Source organism: Rhinolophus sinicus, chromosome 3, assembly GCF_057876585.1.
Source record: "Rhinolophus sinicus isolate RSI-liver-muscle chromosome 3, RSI-T2T, whole genome shotgun sequence".
NCBI lineage: Eukaryota > Metazoa > Chordata > Mammalia > Chiroptera > Rhinolophidae > Rhinolophus > Rhinolophus sinicus.
Window position 1 is genome coordinate 180,313,536 of NC_142503.1, and position 25,447 is coordinate 180,338,982.

Below are 25,447 nucleotides of genomic sequence, written 5' to 3' on the forward strand. Positions count from 1 at the left end.
CTGGGGGAGACCCGGCCGGAAATCGTGGTATCCATAGAGACGCTATCGGAAGTTGGTGTTGCTAGGAGGCTTGGGCGCTGGGGCTAATCTGCGTCATGGCTGCAGTCCCAGAAGATTACGATTCGGGTCCAGATGAAGGTGAAGACCTGCGGTTTCAGACACAAAAACTGCTTGGGCCTCTTAAAGCAGCTGAAGATGCCGAACCAGACACCACGACAGAGGCAGGCCTGGAGCTACTCGTAGAAACTGACCAAGAGCCACAGCCAGAGACGAAGGAAGAGGACTTCAAAGAGGGGGCGCCAGAGAGTAGGAAGAATGTGCCTCCAAATCTAAAACCAACCAGGAGGTCCCAAGAAGAGATTCCCGAGGAGTCAGAGATAGACCTTTCTAGCAAGACTGAGCCAGGGATTCCCCAAGAGGTAAAGCTGGAGACATCCAGAGAGATGGGAGGAGAGCTTTTCAAAGACTTAGAGGTCACCATGGATAAAAAGCTGGAGGAACCAGAACTCGAGCCACGGGAGGAGACCAAACCAGATGTTAAAGAGGACGTACTCATAGAGTCAGCTAAGGAAACAGATCTAGAGCTACCGAAGGAAACTGAGTCTGAGGTTCCAAGAGCCACAATCACTGAGACAAGATTAGAGTTACCAGAGGAGACGAAACCGGAGATCCCAGAGGAATCGCTTAGAGAGCAATACGAAGAGACAAGTCTAGAACCTCCAGAACAGACCAAACCTGAATATCCAAACGGGACACCAAGAAAACCAATTGAAGAGGCAGATCTACAGCCACCAAAGATGACCGCACCAGAGTTTCCAGAGGAGACACAAATAAAGTCACCTGAGGAGAAAAGGACAGAACCATCTGAGCAGACCACATTGGAGTTTATAGAAGAGAAACCAAGCAAGTCTACTGAAGAGACAGGTCTACAGCTTCCAGCAAAGACCAAACCAGAGGTTCCAGAGGAGATAGGAAGAAAATCAACAGAAGAGGAAGAGACAGAGCCATCTGAGCAGACTGAACCAGAATTTCCGAAGGAGAAAGCAAGAAAATCTACTGAGGAGGCAGGCCTAGAGCCTCCAGAAGAGACCAAACCAGAGGTTCCAGAGGAGATAGGAAGAAAATCAGCAGAAGAGGAAGAGACGTGGCCATCTGAGCAGACTAGACCAGCGTTTCCAAAGGAGAAAACAAGCAAGTCTACAGGGGAGGCAGGTCTAGAGCCTCCAGAAGAGACCAAACCAGAGGTTCCAGAGGAGATAGGAAGAAAATCAACAGAAGAGGAAGAGACAGAGCCATCTGAGCAGACTGAACCAGAATTTCCAAAGGAGAAAGCAAGAAAGTCTACTGAAGAGGCAGGCCTAGAGCTTCCAGAACAGATCAAACCAGAGGTTCCAGAGGAGATAGGAAGAAAATCAACAGAAGAGGAAGAGACAGAGCCATCTGAGCAGACTGAACCAGAATTTCCAAAGGAGAAAGCAAGAAAGTCTACTGAGGAGGCAGGCCTAGACCCTCCAGAAGAGACCAAACCAGAGGTTCCAGAGGAGACAGGAAGAAAATCAACTGAGGAAAAAGGGATAGAGCCACCTGAGCAGACCAAACCAGATTTTCCAGACCAGAAACCAAGTAAGTCTAGTGAGGAGATACGAGGAAAGTCAACTGAGGAGAAAGGTCTAGAGCCTCCAGAACAGACTACACCAGAGTTTCCAAAGAAAGAACTAAAGATACAACGTAAATCAACTAAGGAAACAGGTCAAGTGCCACCACGGAAGACCAAAACAGAGGTTCAAGAGAAGACACAAACAGAGCCAACTAAGGAGAAAGATCTAGAATTACCAGATAAAGCCCAACCACTACTTGTAAGAGAGACACATAAAGAATTTGCCAACAAAGAGAGGCCAGAACCAATCAAATCTAAGCATTTTGTAGACAAGGACAAGCTAGAGCATTCTGACTATCAAAGAAGAAAGTTGTTAGTAAAAGAAAAGTTTACAAAACACTCTATGTTAGAGTCTCTCCCAGTAGAAGAGGTAGACTCAGTAAATACAGCTTATGAATTTTCAGAAGAACCCCCCAAATTGTATGAGCTTACTGATACCAGTAATGACTTATATCCCTCCGAGTCTCAGAGGGATTTAAAAGAGTCCTTAAGTAAGAAGAAAGTTGTAGATTTGTCCCTAGAATTGGAGAAACTAGTAGATGAAGATAAAGAAACCCAGCCAGAAGAAAGGATTGAGCTACAATTCGAGTATCTTAAGTGGAGCCCAGAGAAAGTTGCAGAGTGGATTAGCGAGCTAGGCTTCCCTCAATACAAGGTATACAAAAATAACCTTTTTCGAAATCACACTCTCATCCTTCTACCTCCTATTCCTCTACCCTTACCTGAGCTCTCGCCTCTTTCTTACTAGAAGGAGTACAGAAAAGTCTTGGACTATGGTAGAGGTAACTTGGATTTTGATTCTGGCCTTTCCACTGATGTCTATATATATATTTGTATTTTGGAAGACAGAGGGAGAGTCACATTTGTTTTTCCTATTCATCACAGTAATTATACTTCCCTGTAATCCTTGAATGCTCAGATATTTATATAGACCTCTTTTCATAGAAAATGTTTTGTTTTGTTTTAAACAGATTTTGTCCAAGGTAGACTTTTTGGTACCTTTTTGGTAGCTTGTCAAGCTCCCTTAACTGGAACTTGTGCTATTAATCTTAGGTTTCCCAAGTATGTCATTTGTACCATGAGCACCTAACAGTACTAACTTAAATAGCCAGTTAACTAAAAATCGTTTTATTAAAAAGATAGGGTGAATCCTCTTATTTATTAATGCTGACCATGTTCTTAGGCTACCAAAAAACAACATAAGGTCTGCTATCTTTGCAACCCCATACTTAAAAAGTGAGGCATGAAAGAAACATTACTTGTATCATGCCAAAAACAATTTAAGGGGCAGTATGAAATTTTGTCAAGAGCTTAGATGGAAAATTATTAGGATTATGACCAAATTTAAATTTAACTCAAATTTAAAATTTTGCTCAGCATAGAACTAAAGACAAACGTAATTTATTCCCTCATTCCTTCCAACTCTTTCTTCCTTCTTCCTCTCTCTCTCTGCTTCTTCCTTCCTCCTTCCTTTTTCCTTCCTCCGTTTCTTCCTTCCATTTGTCGTACATCTTTTGAGTGCTGTTCTTATTGTACTGACAGGAGTGTTTTACCACAAACTTCATCAGTGGCCGTAAACTCATCCATGTAAACTGCTCAAACCTCCCTCAGATGGGGATAACAGATTTTGAAGACATGAAGGTGAGTTGTGTATAGTTTCCCCATTGTGCGCTGTAACAATGCTACCATCCATCTTCAAACCAACCTCCTTCCCCTGCCCCAACCCCCAACCCCCTATTTCTGTCAGTGGTGTTATTAAACTCCCAGGCCCCCAGGCTCACAGTGGTTCCTTCCTCTCTCTCCTTTGATCCGCACAAAAATCCCAAGAACTGTTAGCTCCTCCTCTAGCGTCTGGTTTTCTCCATTCCCACTTGTTCAGACCTTTATTACCTTATACCTAAAACATTCCAGTAGCCTTCTGCTTTTAGCCTCTGTATGTAGGTAGGCCCTTTGGGTTCAAGGGTACTGCTTTTAAATTCTCACTTTCCAACCATTTATATACTACTCAGAAACCTCTTTGGATCATCTCTGCTTACAAGGTGGTCTCAACTCCTTAGCTTGGGATACAAGGCCCTCCCCAAGTTTTCTCCAGCCACTATTCTCTGCCTGCCAAACTCCTACATGAACCTTCTGCTCCAGCCTCACAGGTCTCACTCACACCCTCCCAAATCTGTCTTTTGCCTTCCTCTCTTCTGCAACCTTGCTCAGTTTCCCCTTCTCCTGTATGACTAATATGAATCTTAATCATCCTTAGGACCCAGCCCAATTCTCATCTCCCCATAAAGTTTTTCCTGACCTTCCCAGGCCACAGTAACCTCTCCTCCCAAGCTCTCATACATTTTATGTCTCTAACACCCCTTTGGCACTTACATAACACAACATGTGTTTTGCCTGCTTTGCTATCTAACTTGAAAACACATTACATTAACCTCTCTGGACCTCAGTTTCATAAGATCTCTCCAGCACCAACAGTCCATGATCATGTTTCTTTACATAACAGTACCCTCCATTTACAGTGTTTAATAGTTTACAAAGTTTCACATACCTAATCTCATTTATAACCTTTCCTATAATATCCCCCACCCAACATACCAGTGGTTTCATTTGGTACACTCTTGCCAGTAAGTGGTTCTGCCTCAGTGGTTCTCCAACTTGGATAGTCTTCGGAATCAGACGAGATTTTTTAAAAAAGATTCCTAAGGGCCAGCCCGGTGGCTCAGGTGGTTGGAGCGCCGTGCTCCTAACGCCAAGGTTGCAGGTTCGATTCCTACATAGGCCAGGGAGCTGTGTCCCACACAACTAGACTGAGAAACAACGGCTTGAACTGGAGGAGGGTGAGAGGGAGGTAGAAGAAGGGGGGAAAAAAATTCCTAGTCTCCATACTCCAAAGATTTTGATTCATTACGTCTAGAGTAAAACCTGGAATTTGTTCCCTAGGCGACTCTTGATCAGGCCTTAGAACCCTGTCATTCCATAAGTCTATGATTTAGAAAATAAGAAAATTATTCATGTTAATACCGAAGCCCTTTTCCTGATAACAAGACATAAAGAAATCCTTTAAATTATCGAACACATAGTTCTGAGTGAACATTTAATCTCTTGAACTCTACTAATAGCTATCCTCTCTGAATGCTTACTATGTATGGAGCACCATACATATATTATTTCCCTTAATCCCCATTTTATAGAAGAGAGAACCGGAGCCCAGAAAGGTGAAGCAACTTACACAACATTATCCAGATAGTAAGTTTAAGAGCCAGGATTCAAATCCATTCTGTGTGACTTCCCAATCCATGCTCGATTTAAACCACTATCCGATATTGCCTCTCTAAAAGAACAATGTTGTAACCATGTACATAATGTAGAAAAGGACCACTTATTCTAAATTGGTATTTCCAAACATGCCCTCACGTAGCTACCAAGTACTACCCGATCCATATCTTACTCTTTTTATGTGAAAAGTTGATACAACTGTGTCTATGAGCTCTTATTTCTACTCATTCTTATAGTGTACTGAATTTTCTAAATAAAAATAAGAAACAGAATTAGCAAAATAGTAACGTGTAATCCAAATTCCTGAAACATTTAAGTATTTTTAAATGTTACAGCTTTTTATCATGGGAAAGCATTTTTAAGAATCTGCCAATTCATTTTGCTTTCTTGACATTCTAGTTCCCAAAGCACAGTATTGACATGCAATAATGAAAATTCTAATTCTGCTTTTTCTGGTCTTGCAAGAAACAAGAAGTCTTAAAAATCTTCTGAAATCCTCAAGAGTAAATGATGAACCCAGTGGTCTACCCTTATATCTCAAGAAGTTTGAATAAGCAAACTTCAGAATACTTATTATCACTGTCACCAGACAAATGTGGCCTCTTCTTGAGGTCACTAGAGTAACGTAAAGATCAAGACATTCAAAGGTATGTTAGATAAGCTTTGCTTGACACTCAGATCCACATAAAAAAGCTAATTATACACTAGGATACAGGTAACTTTTTAGAGCTCGTGCATGAAGTTAAGTACGCCAGTTACCTTCCTTCCTGATACCCTAAGTATTTTCACTCCCACTGTTGTAATTACAGCACCTAGTACATCTACACCTCATCCAGCAACAAGCAGTGCAGTTATCTTTTTCATGCATCTCTTCCATATCACCACTCATGGGTCTTGGGAGAGGGGAAGGAGTGGTGAGGAACAGGTTGCTCCAAAGTACAGAATTCTGGACATGCTGCTAAGAAATTGAACGATGTTTGAAAGTGTGCATGCCATTTACACGCTTTGCAGTTAATTTATAGTCAGTTTCTGTTCTCTTCAACTTCATTTTACTTAATTTTGCAATTACTCTTGTTCACCTGCAGAAATAAGTCACCTTTCCCTTTGCCCTTCCTACAACATACTGAGATAACAAAGAAGAGCTAAATGTATAGATGAGACTGGTGAGGAGTGCAGGAGGAAAGAAACATAATTCTTCTTTTTGCCTGGCCAGGGGAGCTCTTGAAATCACTATCCTGTTTTTCCCATTTGTAGGGATGTATTATTACCTGGTAAAAAGGGGTGAGAAAGTCAATCTTATTTATTCTAGGCAAGCTAGACAAGACAGCATTACACTAGCTTCAGTTTTTTCTCTTAGAACATAATTCTCAAAATACTTTTAAGTATTCTTTCTAGTCTCTCTAAGTGAACAAAAGAACTTTGTGATTAATTGCTTATTCCTTTCGTATGCATGATTTCATATTACCAAGTATAGCCTGATAAGCTGTATAATATCGCAGCAATTTTACTACCTTTGCCTTGTTGCAAACTATTTAAAGAGCACAAATTCATAACATGTCAGCAGTTGTCACTAGACAAAAGTACTTTAACTTTTAATTTTTAAGGAATTTTAGTTTTACAGAAGAGTTGCAAAGAGAGTTCCTGTACACTCTTCACCTGCTTCCCCTAATGTTAACGTCTTATGTTAACATTATGGTCCATTTGTCAAAACTAAGACCTTAACAGCGGTAGAACACTATTAAACAACTACAGACTTAATTCAGATTTCTGCAGTTTTTCCACTGATGTCCTTTTATTGTTCCAGGAACCCATCAGGGAAACCACCTTGCGTTTAGCTGTCATGTTTCCTTGGTCTCTTTCAATATGTGACCGCTTCTTCATCTTTGTCTTTTATGACCTTGACACTTTGAAAAGTAGTGGTCAGGTATTTTGTAGCTTTCCCTCAATTTTAGTTTGCCTCAGATTCCCCAAGAGGTTATGCTTTTGGGGAGAGACTATCAGAGAGGTGATAAGCCCTTCTCATTTCATCATATCAGGGAGTACATGATATCAACACGAATTATTTCTGGAGGTATTAACCTTGATTACTTGGTTAAGGTGCTATCTGCCAGGTGACTTCACTATAAAATTACTGTGCTTCCCTTTTCATAGTCTATTCATTAGAAGCGAGTTACCAAGTCCAGTCCACACTCAAAGAGAAGGGAAGTAAGCTCCACCTCCTGGAGGGAGGAGTACCAAAGAGTTTATGGATGTAGAGTAAAACTACCACCGTAATAAATATACTGGAGGAGATAGTGTGAGGCTATACAGATCTGTTTCTCCATAACGTTTGCCCACTAAGTGTAGCATTCATTAGTGGATCTTGCCTGCAGCAGTTATTACTACCGTGTTTCCCTAAAAATAAGACCTAGCCAGACCATCAGCTCTAAGGCGTCTTTTGGGGCAAAAATTAATATAAGACCCAGTCTTATTTTACTATAAGACCCGGTATAATGTAATATAATATAATATAATATAATATAATATAATATAATATAATGTAATGTAATGTAATGTAATGTAATGTAATGTAATGTAATGTAATGTAATATAATATAACATAATATATAATACCAGGTCTTATATTAATTATGTCTTACTTTTTTCTGCTTGGTAGATTTTTTGGTTTTCTTTCTTTGTCTTACTTTGTAATATAGTTAGATTCATTTGTCCCCAGCCTATATTCCATCATGGGTTCCCAGAAAATCCTGGCTTTTTAAAAATTTGCGTGCAGTAAAGTCACTCATTGTTATGGATTTTGGATTTTGACAAATGCACAGGGTCATGTATCCACCACCACAGAACCAGACAGAATAATTCTATCACCCTAATATTTCCCCTATGTCCCCTCTGTAGTCAGCCCTTCCCTCTAACCCAGTTCCTGGCAACCACTAATTTGTGTTTCGTCCCTATAGTTTTGCCTTTTCCAGAATGTCACATAAATGGAATCAAATAGTATGTAGCCTTTGAGTCTGCCTTCTTTCCCTCAGCAAAATACATTTTAAATCAATCCACAATTAATCCACAAGCAGATTGTAAGGAAACTACATATCTGTCATAATAATGGGGGCACAATACAGATGATTCATATTTGAACCACAACAATTATGTCTGTAGGTTTTAATTAAAGTAAATAATAGGTTCCAATTAAGCAAATGTGCATAGTTACTTACTATAAGGTAACTGAACAGTGTGTAAATAAATTGATAATGATGAAGCAAAACCATCAGCGGTTTACAAACAAAAGCAAGAACAGCTGGCTTTGAAAATCATGATCAACACAAGATACAGTGATGACATAGTAATAATAGACTCTTCTTGAAGACTATAGATGTTACAAACACCTGTTTGAGACTATGTGAAGTAGGTGATTGAATATGAGCCACCATCCTAGAATGTAGAATGAAGAATTCTTAGAAAATTCTAACACTCATCTTCAAGAATACCTATTTTTAATAATCCTTACTAACTCAAGTAAGTTACTAGTAAATTGCTCTAAGTCTTAAGCAAAAATAAAGTCTATTGCTTCTTATTCATCAGCACTAATGAAAGAATTCACAGTTTTAGATTAATTTATGGCTCATCGGAGGACCCCCATTGTCCATCAGTGAACTGCAGACATACTTTAAGGATCCTGAATTAGAGGAGGGATGGTTAGATTATACTTCCTGACTCCATGTAACCAAAAACTTTATAACACCTTTAATTTCTGAATTAGAATATTAAACAGTACTGGACTCTGTTGGCCTAGAGTGGGCATGTAGCTCTTTTGGTTAATAGTGAATGTGTCTGTAACTACAAGGTCATTGCTGGAGGCAACATCTGTAAACCTCAGGGAATCTGTGAAATAACCCCCTCTGGTAAGGGACAGGCAAAAGGAGAGTCAGGGGGAGGTGCTGACCAAATAAGGTGCTCAATGTAGCAACATCAGTTACAAATGAGAATTCTTAAGAGCCACCTGTAGTCATCTGGATCTCAACTCTTAGAAACCTCAGTTGCTTACAAGACCTCAAATAGTCTTTCCATTGGGAATGCAAGACAACATGTGACCCGTTTCTTACCCACAAACCATCCCTAGAGTCTAAACAAGACCAACTCAAGTAAAATTTGAGAAGAAAGGTATCTTGCCTATCTCAAATGCATTGCTAATGGGAAGTTTTGCATCAGGTTTAGAATTGTCTGTGGTATGAATATTATAGCCTTGTAACTATGGCCAGTAGTTTTAACCCTAAAAAAAAAAAAAAAAAAAATCCATTCCACATATTCCTTTGATGTATTCTAGCAGCAATTTCATGGATTACATTCTCATCCAGATGTAGACTATGAATTCAAATAGCAGTGTTAATAACAGGCCTATGATTAAGACTAGAATTTGAAAATGCAATGACAGTTTAATCTAGAATACCAAGAGGCATGGTGCTCAATGACTACAAATTATGTTTTAGAGACACTGAAAATTGTGGCAAAACCTGTTTTAAAAGAATATACAAGTATAGGTACTCATAATAAAACAGCTGGAACTTTAATGTCTACTTTTTGTTGTTTGACATTTATTTTTAGTCAAACAAACTGAATAACTATTTGAGTAATGATTATTTTTCTTAGTTGCAGATTAACTGAGCTCCTTATAGACAAGTTAGTTATTAACCTTCCCAGAGACAGTCATGGCTCCTAATCTGAATACATTATCTGCTCATATGATTGGTCAGATTGCTCAGCCAAACGGAAGAAATGAGCCCATCCGTGGCCATCTGATGCAAGAGCCTAGAAACATCTTTAAATGGAACTTTTAAAAAGATAAATCACGTGATGTTTCTCTTAAGAACTTTGTTATGATAAGGCCAGGTTAGTAAACCTTTCAAAGTGTTATTTCATTATTTTATTTTCCCATAGAAATGACTTAAGGGGTTAGCATTCAAGAGTCCTGTGTAACTAAGTATAACTGCTTTGAGTTAGATGTATTTTCAGGTTAGACCCATTAAAAAATTATCGTTGTATTTCAGGTCATTTCTCGGCACACGCGGGAGCTACTGGGAATTGAAGAGCCATTATTTAGACGCACCATCAGCCTTCCCTATAGGGACAATATCGGCTTATTTTTAGAGCGAAAAGGTCATACTGGGGTAAAATCTGATTCCTTGACCTTATCTGAATTTGTGCAAGTGGCAGGATTACAGGATTATGACCCACAAATAACTGCCCCTGAAGAGAATAAGGAATTATATTACTCTGAGCCGTAGGGAAAAGTCATTACAATTAGCTTGAAACATCAAACTAAATTACTTGGGAGAAGAAATATGGTCTTTTGGGTTGTTGTTGTTGTTATTGTTGTTGTTGTTTTTCTCCCCTTCATTAAGGATCAGAATTAGAACTGCCGGCTCTATTCCTAGTTCTATGGCGACTCACAGCACCTTTCCTTTGTGTTTCAATTTAGCCTTTTGTTAAAACAAAGACAGCGATATTTCTCTTTCCGGGTAATTGTAAGAATTCCCAAAAAATTCTAGAACTGCAGCTGGTAGTAGGAACGTGTTGGAGAAATAGAATTAAAAGTAAAATCTCCTGCCAACCCAGATAATCCTCTCCACAAATGCAGAAAAAGGAAGAGTTTTATTATTGAATCAGTATTAAATCAGTCTGTGACGCACATCACAGGCAAGCCACTAAAGAGATTGCAAAGACAAGGAAATCTCACCCTTTTACATAGTCAGGCAGATTCAATCCATTACTTATACAGGCTGACTGTCTGTATCCAAAGGAAAAATAAAACTTCTCATACCTCTATGACAAACAGGAAGTTACTACTTGGATCCAGGCACTTACATTAAACTCCCACGGATTCGGGAAGACAAGGTACCATCCTCCTGGATGCTGACAATTCAGAAATGGCTCCAAGGTCCGCAAAAAGACAGTCCTGGGGTATAAACCTGGTAGAAAGCTTATTCAGCTTTTTAAAAGATTTACATCCATCTCAAAAACAGAAAAATGACTTAAAGTACAAGTTTTCTAAATAAAATGTTTGGAGAAAAAGGAAGGGGAAAGTTCTTTTTCCCTTTTGGCATCAGGGAATAATTTTTTTAAATAATTGTTTAGATTTGTATTTATCCTTACAAACAGCATGGCTTATGGAAGTACCATTGACTATGGAGAACGGTCTGGGGTTCGTTTACAAGGCTCTTTTATGTGGTACCTTCCAGACCTTTATAAAATGAAATTCAGGCCAGAGTCTACCCGTGACTTGACTGCTCAAAAGAAATTACAAAATACTTCTTGTTGCTTGAATAACTCTAGTTCCTCTCTAGTTTCACAGATTTAACTGCTCTTTTTCTTCCCACTCTCACTTCTTAATCCTAAAAACCACTATAAGGTATAATCCAGAAGGGCAATGATATACCCTGTCCAGTTCCCTGTACCTGAATGGTCAAAGGGATACATTTTGTTTTCTACTGAGAGAAGGAACAGTGCCTCAAATTAGCATTCCTACCGAATGTTAATATTTGATGATGAACCTAATTTTTGCCCAAATTGGACTAACAAAACTTTATCTCAAACCATTTAATACCATTGAGTGTACCTGGCTCACAATTATACAAAAAAGAAAAATGTAAATGAATAACCTAAGACTATGGTGGTTTACTTATATAGCAAATGGTTTTGTTCAAAAACACTCTAGCATTTAGCATGCAGTGGTTCTGTTCAATGAAGGGTGTAGTCAGTGTCACCCTGCCTCAGCGTAATGGTCACTGCTGTTGTATTCTGCTCTTTATAAGTGACAAAGTACTTGCAAAACATAAAGAAAATACATTTGCACTATAGGAATAAGATCTATATTTTACAAAATTATTTTTAGCCATTTAATATGCCAGCTATTTTTAAAAATGTTTTTTATGGTTTAAGAATGCTTTAAATGGAAAGAGCTTTAAATAAGATCATACCAGAACAGTTTTATATATATATTTACATATATGTATATATATATATATATATATATATATATATATATATATATATACACACACACACATACATATATATGTGATCTGAAATAAGTCATAATTGTTTACCACCCATTTTATTTCTCTATCTAAAATGGTAGGAAAATCAAGCTGTATCCTTTGTCAGCTACATACTGCTATAGGAAAAGAAGCTACAGTATGTAACTGTCTAATGATGACATTATAATTTCCTAAATTTAGCTTTTAGAAGGCAAATAATTTGTATTAAGCAGCTTGCTTAAGTATGTCAGGTTATGTAGTTTCATTTGGTTGCTTCCAAAAGCCAGATACACACAACTATACCAATGTCAAGGACTTCTTGCGTTATTCTACATTTTAAAGAGCCATCAGTACAATTTTTTAATCCCCTAGTGCTGAACCCATGGCAAACACCGTACAGTCACATGCCTCCCACCATCCATTGTGATAATCAGGGTACAACCATTGTAGAGAGGAAAATATCCTAATTCCTGAGGTCTCCTCTCTTATTGGGATGGAGAGCCCGTGGAAACCACTGGCTGTTGTTCTTTGGTTAGGGAGATGCCAAACGAATCACAGTACAGATGCATAAGGTGGTCCCGGAGGGCAGTGTTGGTTAAGAGATGCCGGCTCAAGGGAGTTTCCCTGAGTTGCACAGCAGTCAGCTCAAACCAGGGGAAAGGCCTGGGGTGAAAAAGATACATATATATACTGTTACTTTTTTGTCTGTCCAATACATCTGATTTGACATTTCCTTTAAGTTTTCCTCTACTTGGAAATAAGGTTCTTCCTTTTCTATATCAAACTAATTAAAATTCATAGTTAAATTAAAAATTCAGCTGAAACTATTCAATATGTGGATTTAATTTTACCTAGGATGAGTTTTCGCACTTACGTACATTTCTCTAAGTGCTTTTGGGGAGGAATTCATAATTAGAGAATGGTTATAATAATGACCTTGACGTCTTTTTCAGTATATTTTCTTTGAATTTAGAAAGAGAATATGTAAAAGGATCATGGACATTAGGAAGGGAAAGGATCTCATTTCTTTTCAGATTTCCTCTTTAAGAAAGAAAAAAGATATCCTGTTCAATTCTATAGGGAAAAATTAGAAGTTAATATGTCCATGAATATCTTGTAGTTTAGCAAATGATTAAAATCACATTTCAAATTGGTAGGAAAAGGATTGGCTACTCTATATGTAGTGTTAGTTTAGAAAGCCAGCTGGCTTTCTAAAATGAAAAGTACTGAAAATTCTAAATTGATTAAAGATTTAACCATAGTGAAAATAAAATCCTAGAAGAAAATATTGAATATTTTGGGATGAAGGTCTTTATCAGTATGACTTGAAACCCTAAAGCCATTAAGAAGTGATTTGAGGAGTGATGTCATAGGAATGGCGGCAGCGGGGCGCACTTTTTGAGTTCTCCTCTGGATCTTATCACAAACGGGACATCTACAACCCATCAGAGGACTCTCTGCTCATCACACAGAACAGCTGAGACTCGTGCAAGGATTACTTGAAGGTGGGCAAATTGGGCGAACAGGGAAAGAGGGAAGGGAGCAGAGTGGAGACGCGGCCCCCATCTGCAGCTGTGGAAACGCAGCCCGCACCTTCGGCTGTGGAGACGCGGTCTGCATCTGCGGCTGTGGAGACGCAGCCCGCATCTGCTGCGGTGGAAACACACCCGCATTTGCAGCGGTGGAAACGCGGCCGACATCTGCAGCTGCAGAGTTGCAGGGGATCCCAGGATGGAACAGAGAACACAAAAGCCTGGAGGTGGGCTCTTTCCCTGCATTGTCCCACAGCTGATCTCTCCCGCTGAGGGGGCAGCATATCCAGCATTTGAGGCAATAACCTCAGTGAGACCACCAGTTGGGCCCTAGGCCAGACAAAGGACACAAACTCCATACCTGGGCCCCTCCCCCCCTTCCAATCTTACCCCCGCCCTTCCAGAGACTTAAACTGGCCCTGAACTGAGGAGTAGTGTCAGATTACAGAGGAGCCTTAGAGCTCAGGCTCTGGGAAGACTGGCCTGCAGCTCTGACCCAGGGAAGAGGCTGGGAAGAGTGTGATTTTTGCTGGGCTAGGAGAGAAGAGACTCCTCCACCCCCAGCCACCACCTTTTCTGGACTGCAGGAAGAGTGTGACACGGCTGGGCTGGGAGAGAGACGACCCCTCCATCTCCAGCCCCCACCCTTTCTGGCCTGCCTAGGGCAGGGCAATTACAACTGCGGAGGCACTCCCAGGGATCAGCAGTAGGTGGCAAACGCAGCTCTGGGCTTTCAGCAGCTCAGAAATCTCCCACCCACTACACACACACACACACACACACACACACACACACACACACGGAAGAAGTGCCTTAAGACTCAGGAGAACTGGACACAGGGCTGGTGGTGCTACTCTCAGTGCGCATATGTGCAGGCAAGAGCAGAAACTGCACTGACTTTGTAGAAACTACCGTCCAGACCCCTCAGCCCCACTCATCTAAATCTGCAGTTCCAACGTCACTCTGGGCACCAGGTGACCGGCTCTGCCTGCACAATACGCAGAGAACTCTTTGGTACAGCAGAGGACAACCTGGAGATTACTTGGTGGGCTTAAACCAAGACTGGCGCTGTGTTTTGTTTTGTTTTGTTTTGTTTTGTTTTGTTTTGTTTTGTCTTTATATCTTTGATATCTTTGCCTGTATTGAGTGGGGGTTGTTGGTTGTTTTTACATGTGAAGGAATTTGATTTTTTCTTTGTTGTTGTTGTGCTTGGTGATTTGCTTTGTTCTGAAATTGCCCTACCAGGGCCCAGCTTAAGAGGCACAAGATTCAACACACCCAGAGGCCAACTCCAAACCAAACCAGAGTACTACTGGGTTTGACCTACAAGTGACACACCCAGAGGGAATTCTCTACAGGCACAAGAGCCCATAGAGGCCAAACCGCATTTAAGTGGTCAACCCTCATGCAGCAGAACACCCTGCAGTGGGCAGAGCCAAGTCTCACAGCTAGTCAGCCTAGGAGTTAACCCCACCTACTCACAAGTGAAAAGCAATTAAAGGTCTTCTTTAACAGGACAATATACACAAGAGTCACCTTTGAAGCACACACAGAGGAGAAGAACGAAGTAGTGCAAGTCGAATATAAAGGACACATACTACATAAGATAACCCAGCAAGAACTAAGAACTCTAGGGGATCTACCTAATACATCGAAGCAAACACAGAGAGTCAGCCAGAATGGGGAAACAAAGAAACATGTCCCAAATAAAAGAACAGAAGAAACCTCCAGAAATGGAACCAAATGAAACAGAAGTAACCAACCTATCAGAGACAGAGTTCAGAACACTGATGATAAGAATGTTTAAGGAGCTTAGAGACGACATAAAGAAGGATGTAGAAATCATAATGAACAACCAGTTAGAACTGAAGAACACAATTACTGAAATAAAGAACTCACTTGAAGGAATTAACAACAGGTTAGATGAAGCAGAGGATTGAATCAGCAACTTAGAAGACAAGTTAGCAGAGATCACCCAAACAGAACAACAGAAAGAAAAAAGAATAAGAAACAATGAAGATGGTTTAAGAGACCTCTGGGATAACATCAAGCACAACAACATGCGCATCATAGGAATACCAGAAGGTGAAGAGAAGAAGCAAGGGATTGAGAACATATTTGAAGTAATAATGTCCAAAAACTTCCCTAACCTGATGAAGGAAACCAACATACAAGCCCAGGAAGTGCAGAGAGTTCCAACCAGGATGAACCCAAACAGGCCCACACCTAGTCTCATTATAGTTAAAATGGCAAAGGTTAAAGACAAAGAGAGAATCCCAAAAGCAGCAAGAGAAAGACAGAGGGTTGCATACAAGGGAACTCCCATAAGACTATCAAATGACTTTTCTACAGAAACATTGAAGGCCAGGAGGGAGTGGCAGGAGATACTCAAAGTGATGGAAAACAAAGGCTAACAACCTAGATTGCTTTATCCAGCAAGGCTATCATTTAAAGTTGATGGAGAGATAAAGAGCTTCCCAGAAAAGATAAGCTAAAGGAATTTACTACCACCAAGCCAGCATTGCAAGAAATACTAAAAGGACTTCTGTAAATAGAAGAAAGATGAAAACAATCTAACTACAAATTTAAAAATGGCAATAACTATGTACCTATCAATAATCACTTTAAATGTAAACAGATTAAATGCTCCAATCAAGAGACATAGGGTGGCTGAGTGGATAAGAAAGCAAGACCCTTGTATATGCTGTATACAAGAGAGTCACCTCAGATCAAAAGACACACACAGGCTGAAAGTGAAGGGTTGGAGTAAGATATTTCATGCAAACGGAAATGAGAAAAAAGCTGGAGTTGCAATACTTATATCTGACAAAATAGACTTTAAAATGAAGAACATATTAAAAGACAAAGATGGGCACTATATAATAATAAAGGGATCGATCCAACAAGAGGATATAACCCTGGTAAACATCTATGCACCCAACATAGGAGCACCTAAATATATAAAACAGATATTGACCGACATAAAGACAGAGATCAACAGTAACACTATCATAGTAGGGGACTTCAACACACCTCTGACAACAAGGGACAGGTCTTCCAGACAGAAAATCAATATGAAAACAACCTTAAATGATACATTGGACCACTTGGATTTAATCGATATTTTCAGAGCATTTCACCCCAAAGCTGCAGAATACACGTTGTTCTCAAGCGCACATGGGACATTTTCCAAGACAGACCATATGTTAGGCCACAAAACAAGTCTTGATAAATTTAAGAAAATTGAAATTATACCAATTGTCTTCTCTGACCACAGTGCTATGAAATTAGAAATGAACTACAGGAAAAAAACTGGAAGACACACCAATTCATGGAGGCTGAATAACATGTTACTAAATAATGACTAGGTCAACCAGGAGATCAAGGAGGAAATCAAAAGATATCTCGAGACAAACAAAAATGAAAACACAATGACCCAAAATCTATGGGATGCCGCGAAAGCAGTCCTAAGAGGGAAATTCATAGCATTGCAGGCCTGCCTAAAGAAACAAGAAACATCATTAATCAACAGTTTATCTTCACACTTAAGGGATCTGGAAAAAGAACAGCAAAATAAGCCCAAAGGGAGTACAAGGAAGGAGATAATAAAGATCATAGTGGAAATAAATGAAATAGAAACCAGAAAAACAATACAAAAGATCAATGAATCCAAGAATTGGTTCTTAGAGAAGATAAACAAAATTGACAAATCTTTAGCCAGACTCATTAAAAAAAAGACAGAGAGGACCCAAATTAACAAAATCAGAAATGAAAGAGGAGAAGTGACAACAGACACTGCAGAAATACAAAATATTTTAAGAAATTACTATGAGCAACTATATGCCAACAAATTTGACAATCTGGAAGAAATGGACAATTTTCTAGATGTGTACAACCTTCCAAGGCTAACTCAAGAAGAAACAGAAAACCTGAATAGACTGATTACCACCAGGGAAATTGAATCAGTAATCAACAATCTTCCAACAAACAAAAGCCCTGGACCAGATGGCTTTACAGGTGAATTTTACAAAACGTTCATAAAAGAATTATCACCTATTCTTCTCAAGCTCTTCCAAAAAATCCAGAAGGAGGGAAGACTCCCAAACACTTTTTACGAAGCCACTATCACCCTGATCCAAAAATCAGACAAAGACACCACAAAAAAAGAAAACAGGCCGATATCGCTAATGAATATAGATGCAAAAATCCTCAACAAAATATTAGTGAACAGAATTCAGCAATATATTAAAAAGCTCATACACCATGATCAAGTGGGATTCATCCCTGGTATGCAAAGGTGGTTCAACATCCACAAATCAATTAATGTGATCCACCACATTAACAAAATTAAAAATAAAAATCACATGATCATATCAATAGATGCAGAAAAAGCATTTGATAAAATCCAGCAGCCATTTATGATAAAAACCCTTAAGAAAGTGGGAACAGAGGGATCATATCTCAACATAATAAAGGCAATATATGATAAACCCACAGCTAACATCATACTTAATGGGGAAAAGCTAAAACCATTCCCCTTAAGATCAGGAAAAAGGCAAGGTTGCCCACTTTCTCCACTTCTATTCAACATAGTTCTGGAAGTTCTAGCCACAGCAATCAGACAAGAAAAAGAACTAAAAGGCATCCAAATTGGTAAGGAGGAAGTGAAATTGTCATTATATTCAGATGACATGATACTATATATAGAGAAACCTAAAAGCTACACCAAGAAACTATTAGAGCTGATAGATGAATTCAGTAAAGTAGCAGGATACAAAATTAATATTCAGAAATCAGTTGCATTTGTATATACCAATAATAAAACATCAGAAGGAGAAATTAAAAAAACAATCCCATTTACAATTGTTCCAAAGACTATAAAATACCTGGGAATAAATTTAACCAAAGAAGTAAAAGATCTGTACTCAGAAAATTATAAGACACTGAAGAAAGAAATGAAAGAAGACACAAATAAATGGAAACACATACCATGTTCATGGATGGGGAGAATTAATATAGTTAAAATGTCCATACTGACTAAGGCAATATACATATTCAACGCAATTCCTATCAAAGTACCAATGACGTTTTTCACAGAAATAGAATATATCCTAAAATTTATATGGGACCATAAAAGACCCTGGATAGCCTCAGCAATCTTGAGAAATAAGAACAAAGTGGGAGGTATAACAATACCTGACATCAAATTATGCTACAAGGCTACAGTAATCAAAACAGCATGGTACTGGTATAAAAACAGACACATAGATCAATGGAACAGAATAGAGAGTCCAGAAATAAATCCATGCCTATATGGCCATTTAATCTATGACAATAGAAGCAAGAATGTACGGTGGGGTAAAGAGAGTCTATTCAATAAATGGTGCTGGGAAACCTGGACAGACACATGCAAAAAAATGAAGCTGGACCACCTGCTTACACCATATACAAAAATAAATTCAAAATGGCTTAAAGACTTAAATGTAAGATCTGAAACCATAAAATTCCTTGAAGAAAATATAGGAAGAAACTTCACAGACATTACCTGGGGTAAGATACCCTCGTGTGAGAGAAGTAAGAGAAAAAATAAACATGTTGGATTACATCAAACTAAAAAGATTTTTCACAGCAAAGGAAACCATCAATAAAACAAAAAGGATCCTACTGAATGGGAAAAGATATTTGCCAATGATATATCTGATAAGGGGTTAATATCACAAATTTATAAAAAACTCACTCAACTCCAAAAAAACAAACAACCCAATTGAAAAATGGGCAGAGGACCTGAAGAGACATTTTTCCAAAAAGGACATACAGATGGCAAAACAGACATATGAAGAAATGCTCAACCTCACTAACCATCAGAGAAATGCAAATAAAAACCACAATGATATACCACCCAGTCAAAATGGCTATCATCAATAAATCAACAAACAACAAGTGCTGGCGCGAATGTGGAGAAAAGGGAATGCTTGTGCACTGTTGGTGGGATTGCAGATTGGTGCAGCCACTATGGAAAACAGTATGGAGGTATCTCAAAAATCTGAAAATGGACCTACCTTATGATCCAGCAATTCCACTCCTGGGTATCTATCTGGAGAAATCCAAAACTCTAATTCAAAAAACTTTATGCACTCCTATGTTTATTGCAGCACTATACACAATAGCCAAGACATGGAAACAACTGAAATGCCCATCGGTAGATGACTGGATTAAAAAACTGTGGTACATTTATACAATGGAGTATTACGCAGCCATAAAGAAGAAAGAAATCTTACCATTTGCAACAACATGGATGGACCTAGAGAACATTATGTTAAATAAGTCAGACAGAGAAAGACCAATACCATATGACCTCACTTATATGTGAAATCTAAAGAAAAAAATAAGTGAATGAACTAATCAGAAACAGTTTTGGAGACATAGAGGAAAAACTGAGGATTGCTAGATGGGCAGCGGTGGGGGGTGGGGATAAAGGGGAAGGTGAGAGGTTTAGAAAATAGTCGGTAACCACAAGATGGCCAGGGGGTTTTGAAAATTAATTTGGGGAATGTAATCAATAATGTAAAGATTTTGTAGGGTATCCGATGGGCACTTGTCCCATTTGGGAGACCACCTCAGGGATGATGTAGATGCCTGATCACTTCACTGTACACCTGAAGCTGAACAATAATGAATGCCAACTATAATTTTATATATATATATATATATATATATATATATGTATATGTATATGTATATGTATATGTATATGTATATGTATATGTATGTATGTATATACTTACAAGAAGTGGAGTACAGCATTAGGAATAGAGACAGTGGAAATGTAATGGCTCTGTGCGATGTCAGAAGGATAGTGGATGGGGGGAGAGGGGTTCACACAGTGTGAGGGATATAAATGATAAATGTCTAAGTATTACTTTGTCTTGTGTACCTGAAACTAATAAAAAAAAAGAAGTAATTTGACAATTTTGACTACAAAAATTAGAATCCTCTGAAAGATACCAAAAGAGAAATAATATGAAAAATATTTCCACTACACAAAAAACATTCCTACTGAAAAGCTTCTACAAAACAATAGATAAACGTAAACAACGCAAATGAAAAATAGGCAACAAAAATAAAATGACACTGAGAGAAAACAGAAGAGCAACAGTTTGGAAGCTGTAAAGAATAACAAGTATTAACAAGTAATACTGACAAGTAATAACACTGAGCCAAGGCACAGTCCGTTTACATCATAGAAGCCACAAAAGACTCAGGAAGTAGTGGGGCCAAGTATATCTGGAAGTGGGGGTAAGATGGGGCTAATAAGAGGATGATGGGTTAAAAATCTTAAAAAGGAGAGAGACCCTCCCAGTACACTGTCCCATCAGGAGACGGTCCCGCCCCCTTCCCAACAGAAGGTTTATTCTCAGAGAAGATTAAGCATAGGGTCTCCGGACAGGGGGACAACAGGCACGGTTGAGGGCTGCGATATGCTGTAAAGGGATGAAATAAATATAAACTGAATGATAAAACCACCCTCTCTCCCTGCACACACACAGCTTTCTTTCTCCAAGTCAGGTCCCAAAGACTTAAAGACACCAATATTCAGGCTTTCTCAAGGAAAGAGCTGACCGAATCACTCTGTAGTGAAGACCACAGGAGTAAACAGAATTTCCAAGCAGCTTTTTGGTAACAAGGATCCTAAATATGAGCAGTCAAAGTTCTCCATTTGCTTGACAAAAGCCTCCTAAAATGAATGATAGAGACCTAAACTAATGATCAGAAAACAACTTGGAAACAGACTCCTCAAAAAAAAACCTCTGTCATTTACATTCTCAAAGAGATATGAGATGATATTGCATAGTGAAATGACAAGAGGATGCTACATCAAAAGGAATATTTTGAGACTAAAAAAAAAATCTTTGAAAATCAAAATATAGCAAAAATGATAGTATGCTCAAAATATGATAGCAAAAACACAATAGTTGAGGAAATCTCTCAGAAAGCAGAGCAAAAAGACAAAGATACTAAAAATAGAGAGAGAAATAAAATCAGAGGATTAGCCCTGGAGGTCCAATATTTGACTAATAAGACACTCAGAAAGAGGGAATAGAGAAAAGAGTGCAGAAGGGAGGAAATTAGCAAAGACATAATTGGAGAACTTGACATCCAGACTGAAAAGGACCACTGAATGTTCTGTTTCTTTTATGGGTGGCAGTTTCTTGGGTATTTGATTTGCCATAATTCATTAAACTGTATATGTATGAATTTATGGAATGTGTACTTTTCTGTGTATGTGTTATATTTTACAATATCTTTTTAAGAAACAAAAAGGGCTACCAAGTGCCCAACACAGTGAATTAAAATAGACCCGTATCATGACACATCACAAAATATCAGGATACTCAAGGCAAAGGATCTTATACGAAGCTTCCAGAGGAAAAAGAAGCAGGTGTCAGATAAAGGATGAATTCAAGAATTAGAACGGCACTGTACCTCCTAACAGTAACTCTAAAAGATGAAAGACAGTGGAGCAATGCTTTCAAAATTCTGAGGGAAAATGATTTCTAGCCTAGAATTCTATGCCTGGCTATGTTCTCAAGAAAATATGAGGTTAGAATAAAACCATTTTCAGACATAGTCCTTAAAACTTACTTCCTATACATCCTTTTCTACGGAAGTTACTGGAGGAGGACCTGATCCAGCACAATGGGGGGAAAAAAACAGAGGAAGAGGGATCTAGAAAAAGATCCAACAGAAGAGAGAGGTGAAGAGGATCCCAGGATAATGCAGAAGGGAAATTCCCAAACTGAAAGTATATCACAGGCCATTGGTAATTAGACTACAAAAGAGAGAGGGGAGAATGAAGGATTACTTCCAGGGTTCTGGCTGGAACAGCTGGTGGAGGAGCTTGTAAGAAGATAAACACTGAGCAGGTATGAGAGCAGGTATGCTTTTGGACATGAGTTTGAGTGGAGATGGTGAGCACGAATGCATAATGGACAAATAGGCTACAGATAAAGAGTCACTGCTGTCAGTGTAAAGAGAGCAACCTAAATCCCCAGAGTGGAAAAGATTGTTGAGGAGCAAAGTGTATAGTGAAAAGCAAAGAAGGCCTAGGACAGAGCCCTGAAAACTCCCAGATTTAAGGAAGGGGCAGAAGAGGAGCTGGCAAATGGGCTGGAGAGACAGGAAGAAAATGAGGAAAATGTGAGGGCACGATGAAAGCCAAGCTAAAAGACTGCTTCAAAAAGGATGGCATGTTCAATAGTCAAGGCAAACAAAAAAAAGGATTTGAAAGTGTCCAGTGTATTTAGTGACAAGGAAAGGCACTGGTAACAAGGGCAGCAATTGTTCCCTATTAGATTATCAAAGATTAAAAAGATTGGTTTTATAGTTATGAAGCTATAAGGCAATGGCACTTTCATACACTGCTGTCGGAAATTAAAATAAGCACCACGTTTTCAATAAGCAATTTGGGAATACCTATCAAACAAAATATATGTAACGTCTAACCCTGCAATATTCTAGCTATTCATCCAACAGAAATCCTGATACAAGTATGCAAAGTAAGTACAAGAATGTTCGATGCTGCCCTTTATGTAAAATTTGGGGCAGGGGAGAACTATATCACCATCAAGAGGAAATAGGATGAATAAATTTAATTAAATGTATCCAGTGGATGCCTGTGCAGTTGCTCATACATGAAATAGATATGATTGTACTAACATGACATAGTTAAGTGAAAAAGCAGTATGTATAGTCCCCATGTTTCTAAAATGTGTATATAGATACAGATATGCATACACATTGTAATATACTGACAGTATAAATATATGTTTGTAAATGCATAGATAAGCAGACAAAAATATAAAAACCATTAAAGTCCCTGAAATGGTACTTGGGTAGCAAAGGAGGGCTTTCCCTTTTCCGTTAGCTGGACTTCTTACAAGAATGTATTTTTACAAATGTTTAAAGATCACATGAAAGGGAAACAGAAAGCATAAGCGAGGTCAGCAGTGTGGGAGAAAGGAGACTGGCGGCCCATCTACCTTACCGTGCCCGAGGCAGGTTCTTGGCATAGACTTTGCTGACAAAATCTTGTAACTGAAACTGCGGGCAGGATGCCCCGTCTTCGCCACAGTCCTCGTCGTGCACGGAGAGGAAGAGTTCGTTCATAAACTGCAGCGCTGGCAAGTGGGGCGTGGCCTCTGCCGTGCAGACGTTCAGGGCTGCATAGAACAGTCCCTCCAACCACTTGATGTTGAGGATTATTCCGCCTACACATCAGTGGCAAGGGAAATACCAGTTAGCACCACCCGAAAGGTTTGCAGGGAACCTGGGACAAACCCCAGACAGTGAACAGCCACCTTTTTCCAAGACAGGTTGGTCCTATGAACCTCAAGGTAAGCAAACACTCCTCTTTCCTAGACCAAGAACCTATTTGTGCGCCTGATAACACATCGCGGTGACCCTGCCACGGGAGGACAGGTATGACTAACAGCCAAAGCATCCCCAGGAATCTCTAGAATCTTTAAATACCTAGGCACTCCCCTCTGGCCTTTTCAGTTCACCCTTTAAGGTCTGAGTATTCAGACTTCTTGGCTTTCCCTAATAAATAAAGACTACTTTTTGCCACCAAAGCTATTTCCATACAAAACCTAAATAGCTGAGAAAGTACAGCACAGGGAATATGGTCAGTGGTATTGTAATAACTACGTATGGTGTCAGGTGGTACTAGACTTAGCAGAGTGATCATTTCGTAAGTTACCTAAGCGTCTAATCACTATGTTGTACACTGAAACTAATACAAAGAAAACGTCCCAAATAGCTGAGACTGTGTCTAGCTTGTACTCCCTCCCACACATGCAACACACACACACATACACACACAATTCAATAAGACAGCACCAGGCCAGAGGCAGGTCATTTCCCAAGGAGTGCCAAAAGTAAGGCGAGCCGTTACCAGCAGGATTGAAGGGGCAGGTAGCCTGAAGAATCACAGGATCCTGGAGAGCAGCTGTAATCTCCTTGTTGGTTCCCCAGATGTTGGAAAAACCTTCAAAACACTGATACTGAGGCCGCAAGATATTGGTGTGTTTCAGTAGGAGATTCAACCTGAAAGTAAAGCCACAAAGACAGGGAGTGCAGGGCCAGGACTGGAATAAACCCCATGATCCATTGAGTTCATGCCCAACCCCAGTAACAGAAGCCCCACCCCCACCCCCCTGCTCAGGCACCGTGGGCGTGGGTCAGTGCTGAGGGCACTAAGTATCAGTCAGATGGTTCGGCCATCTTCCTAACAAACACTAATGTTATCACTTGCCAGGCACTGGGCTAGACATGAGGAGTACAAACACAATATATGACACGCTCTCAATCACTTCATGCCGTTGACTTGTGGTTTCTGTTCTTACTGACGCACAGGGCAACACCTGTCAGCTTCAAGTACTGGAAGGTTCTCCTGCAGTTCTACACATTTGCACATCAAAGTCGAGTTCCCGCCCACAAGTGTAGTTTGCAGAGAGATGAGAAGGGCCGCTGGGTCCTTCTGCCGAGGAAGCTGCTTTCACCTCACCACTGGGAACGACCAGCTCCAAGAGGTAGCGGCTGGGAGCAGGTGGGAGGCAGAAGCCAGAGCTGCGGAGACAAGACTTCTGCCAGTTCCGTGCTCACCCTAACAAGATACCTGGGTATTGGGACGGCAGCTACAAAGCTGTACACAATGCAGGCTTTTCCGAGGCTGGTTTGAATTTCGGAGCAGATATGAGGCAGCTGAGACGACAGGCAGCAGAGGAATATCACGTCGGCCCAGCCCACCAGGCGAGAGTTACGGTAAAAGCACTGGACTCCCAGTTTCTGCAACTCGTCTGAGAGGGATAAAGGAAGACAGAAGGATCACAGTAGAAAGGAGTTTGACCTGAACATCAACTGTGGGGCGAGGATGACAATGATTTTATCTCATC

General features: G+C 39.6%; 3 protein-coding genes across 4 annotated transcripts in view; 1 reads left to right on the plus strand and 2 right to left on the minus strand.

Annotated features, from left to right (window-relative positions):
* The window catches only part of TMED8 (transmembrane p24 trafficking protein family member 8), a 34,488-nt gene extending 34,390 nt beyond the window's left edge, over nt 1–98 (minus strand). The window contains exon 1 of the mRNA XM_088797433.1: nt 1–98. Coding sequence (XP_088653559.1) covers nt 1–35 — 35 coding nt within the window. The 5' untranslated portion in view covers nt 36–98.
* Nucleotides 96–25,043, plus strand: SAMD15 (sterile alpha motif domain containing 15). Of its 2 annotated transcripts, none has more exons than XM_074327146.2 (3): nt 96–2,312; nt 3,200–3,298; nt 24,909–25,043. In XM_074327146.2, exons 1-3 carry the CDS (start codon nt 96–98, stop codon nt 24,996–24,998), a joined length of 2,406 nt encoding a protein of 801 aa, XP_074183247.2. In that variant the 3' UTR covers nt 24,999–25,043. The 2 variants fall into 2 exon arrangements, with proteins under 2 accessions (XP_074183247.2, XP_074183246.2); XM_074327145.2 differs by lacking the exon at nt 24,909–25,043 and adding an exon at nt 9,973–14,876.
* The window catches only part of NOXRED1 (NADP dependent oxidoreductase domain containing 1), a 21,279-nt gene continuing 8,278 nt past the window's right edge, over nt 12,447–25,447 (minus strand). Inside the window, exons 4-7 of the mRNA XM_019733434.3 lie at nt 25,171–25,351; nt 24,448–24,599; nt 23,539–23,761; nt 12,447–12,624 (exon numbers count right to left, since the gene is read on the minus strand). Coding sequence (XP_019588993.2) covers nt 12,447–12,624; nt 23,539–23,761; nt 24,448–24,599; nt 25,171–25,351 — 734 coding nt within the window. The remainder of the gene's footprint in view (nt 12,625–23,538; nt 23,762–24,447; nt 24,600–25,170; nt 25,352–25,447) is intronic.

What these genes read in the sequence shown, in the direction of transcription:
- SAMD15 (XM_074327145.2), top strand. Translation starts at nt 96, where the DNA reads ATGGCTGCAGTCCCAGAAGATTACGATTCGGGTCCAGATGAAGGTGAA. An exon ending in TAGGCTTCCCTCAATACAAG is followed by an intron (nt 2,313 to 3,199) that starts GTATACAAAAAT and finishes TTGTACTGACAG; the next exon opens with GAGTGTTTTACCACAAACTT. An exon ending in CAGATTTTGAAGACATGAAG is followed by an intron (nt 3,299 to 9,972) that starts GTGAGTTGTGTA and finishes GTTGTATTTCAG; the next exon opens with GTCATTTCTCGGCACACGCG.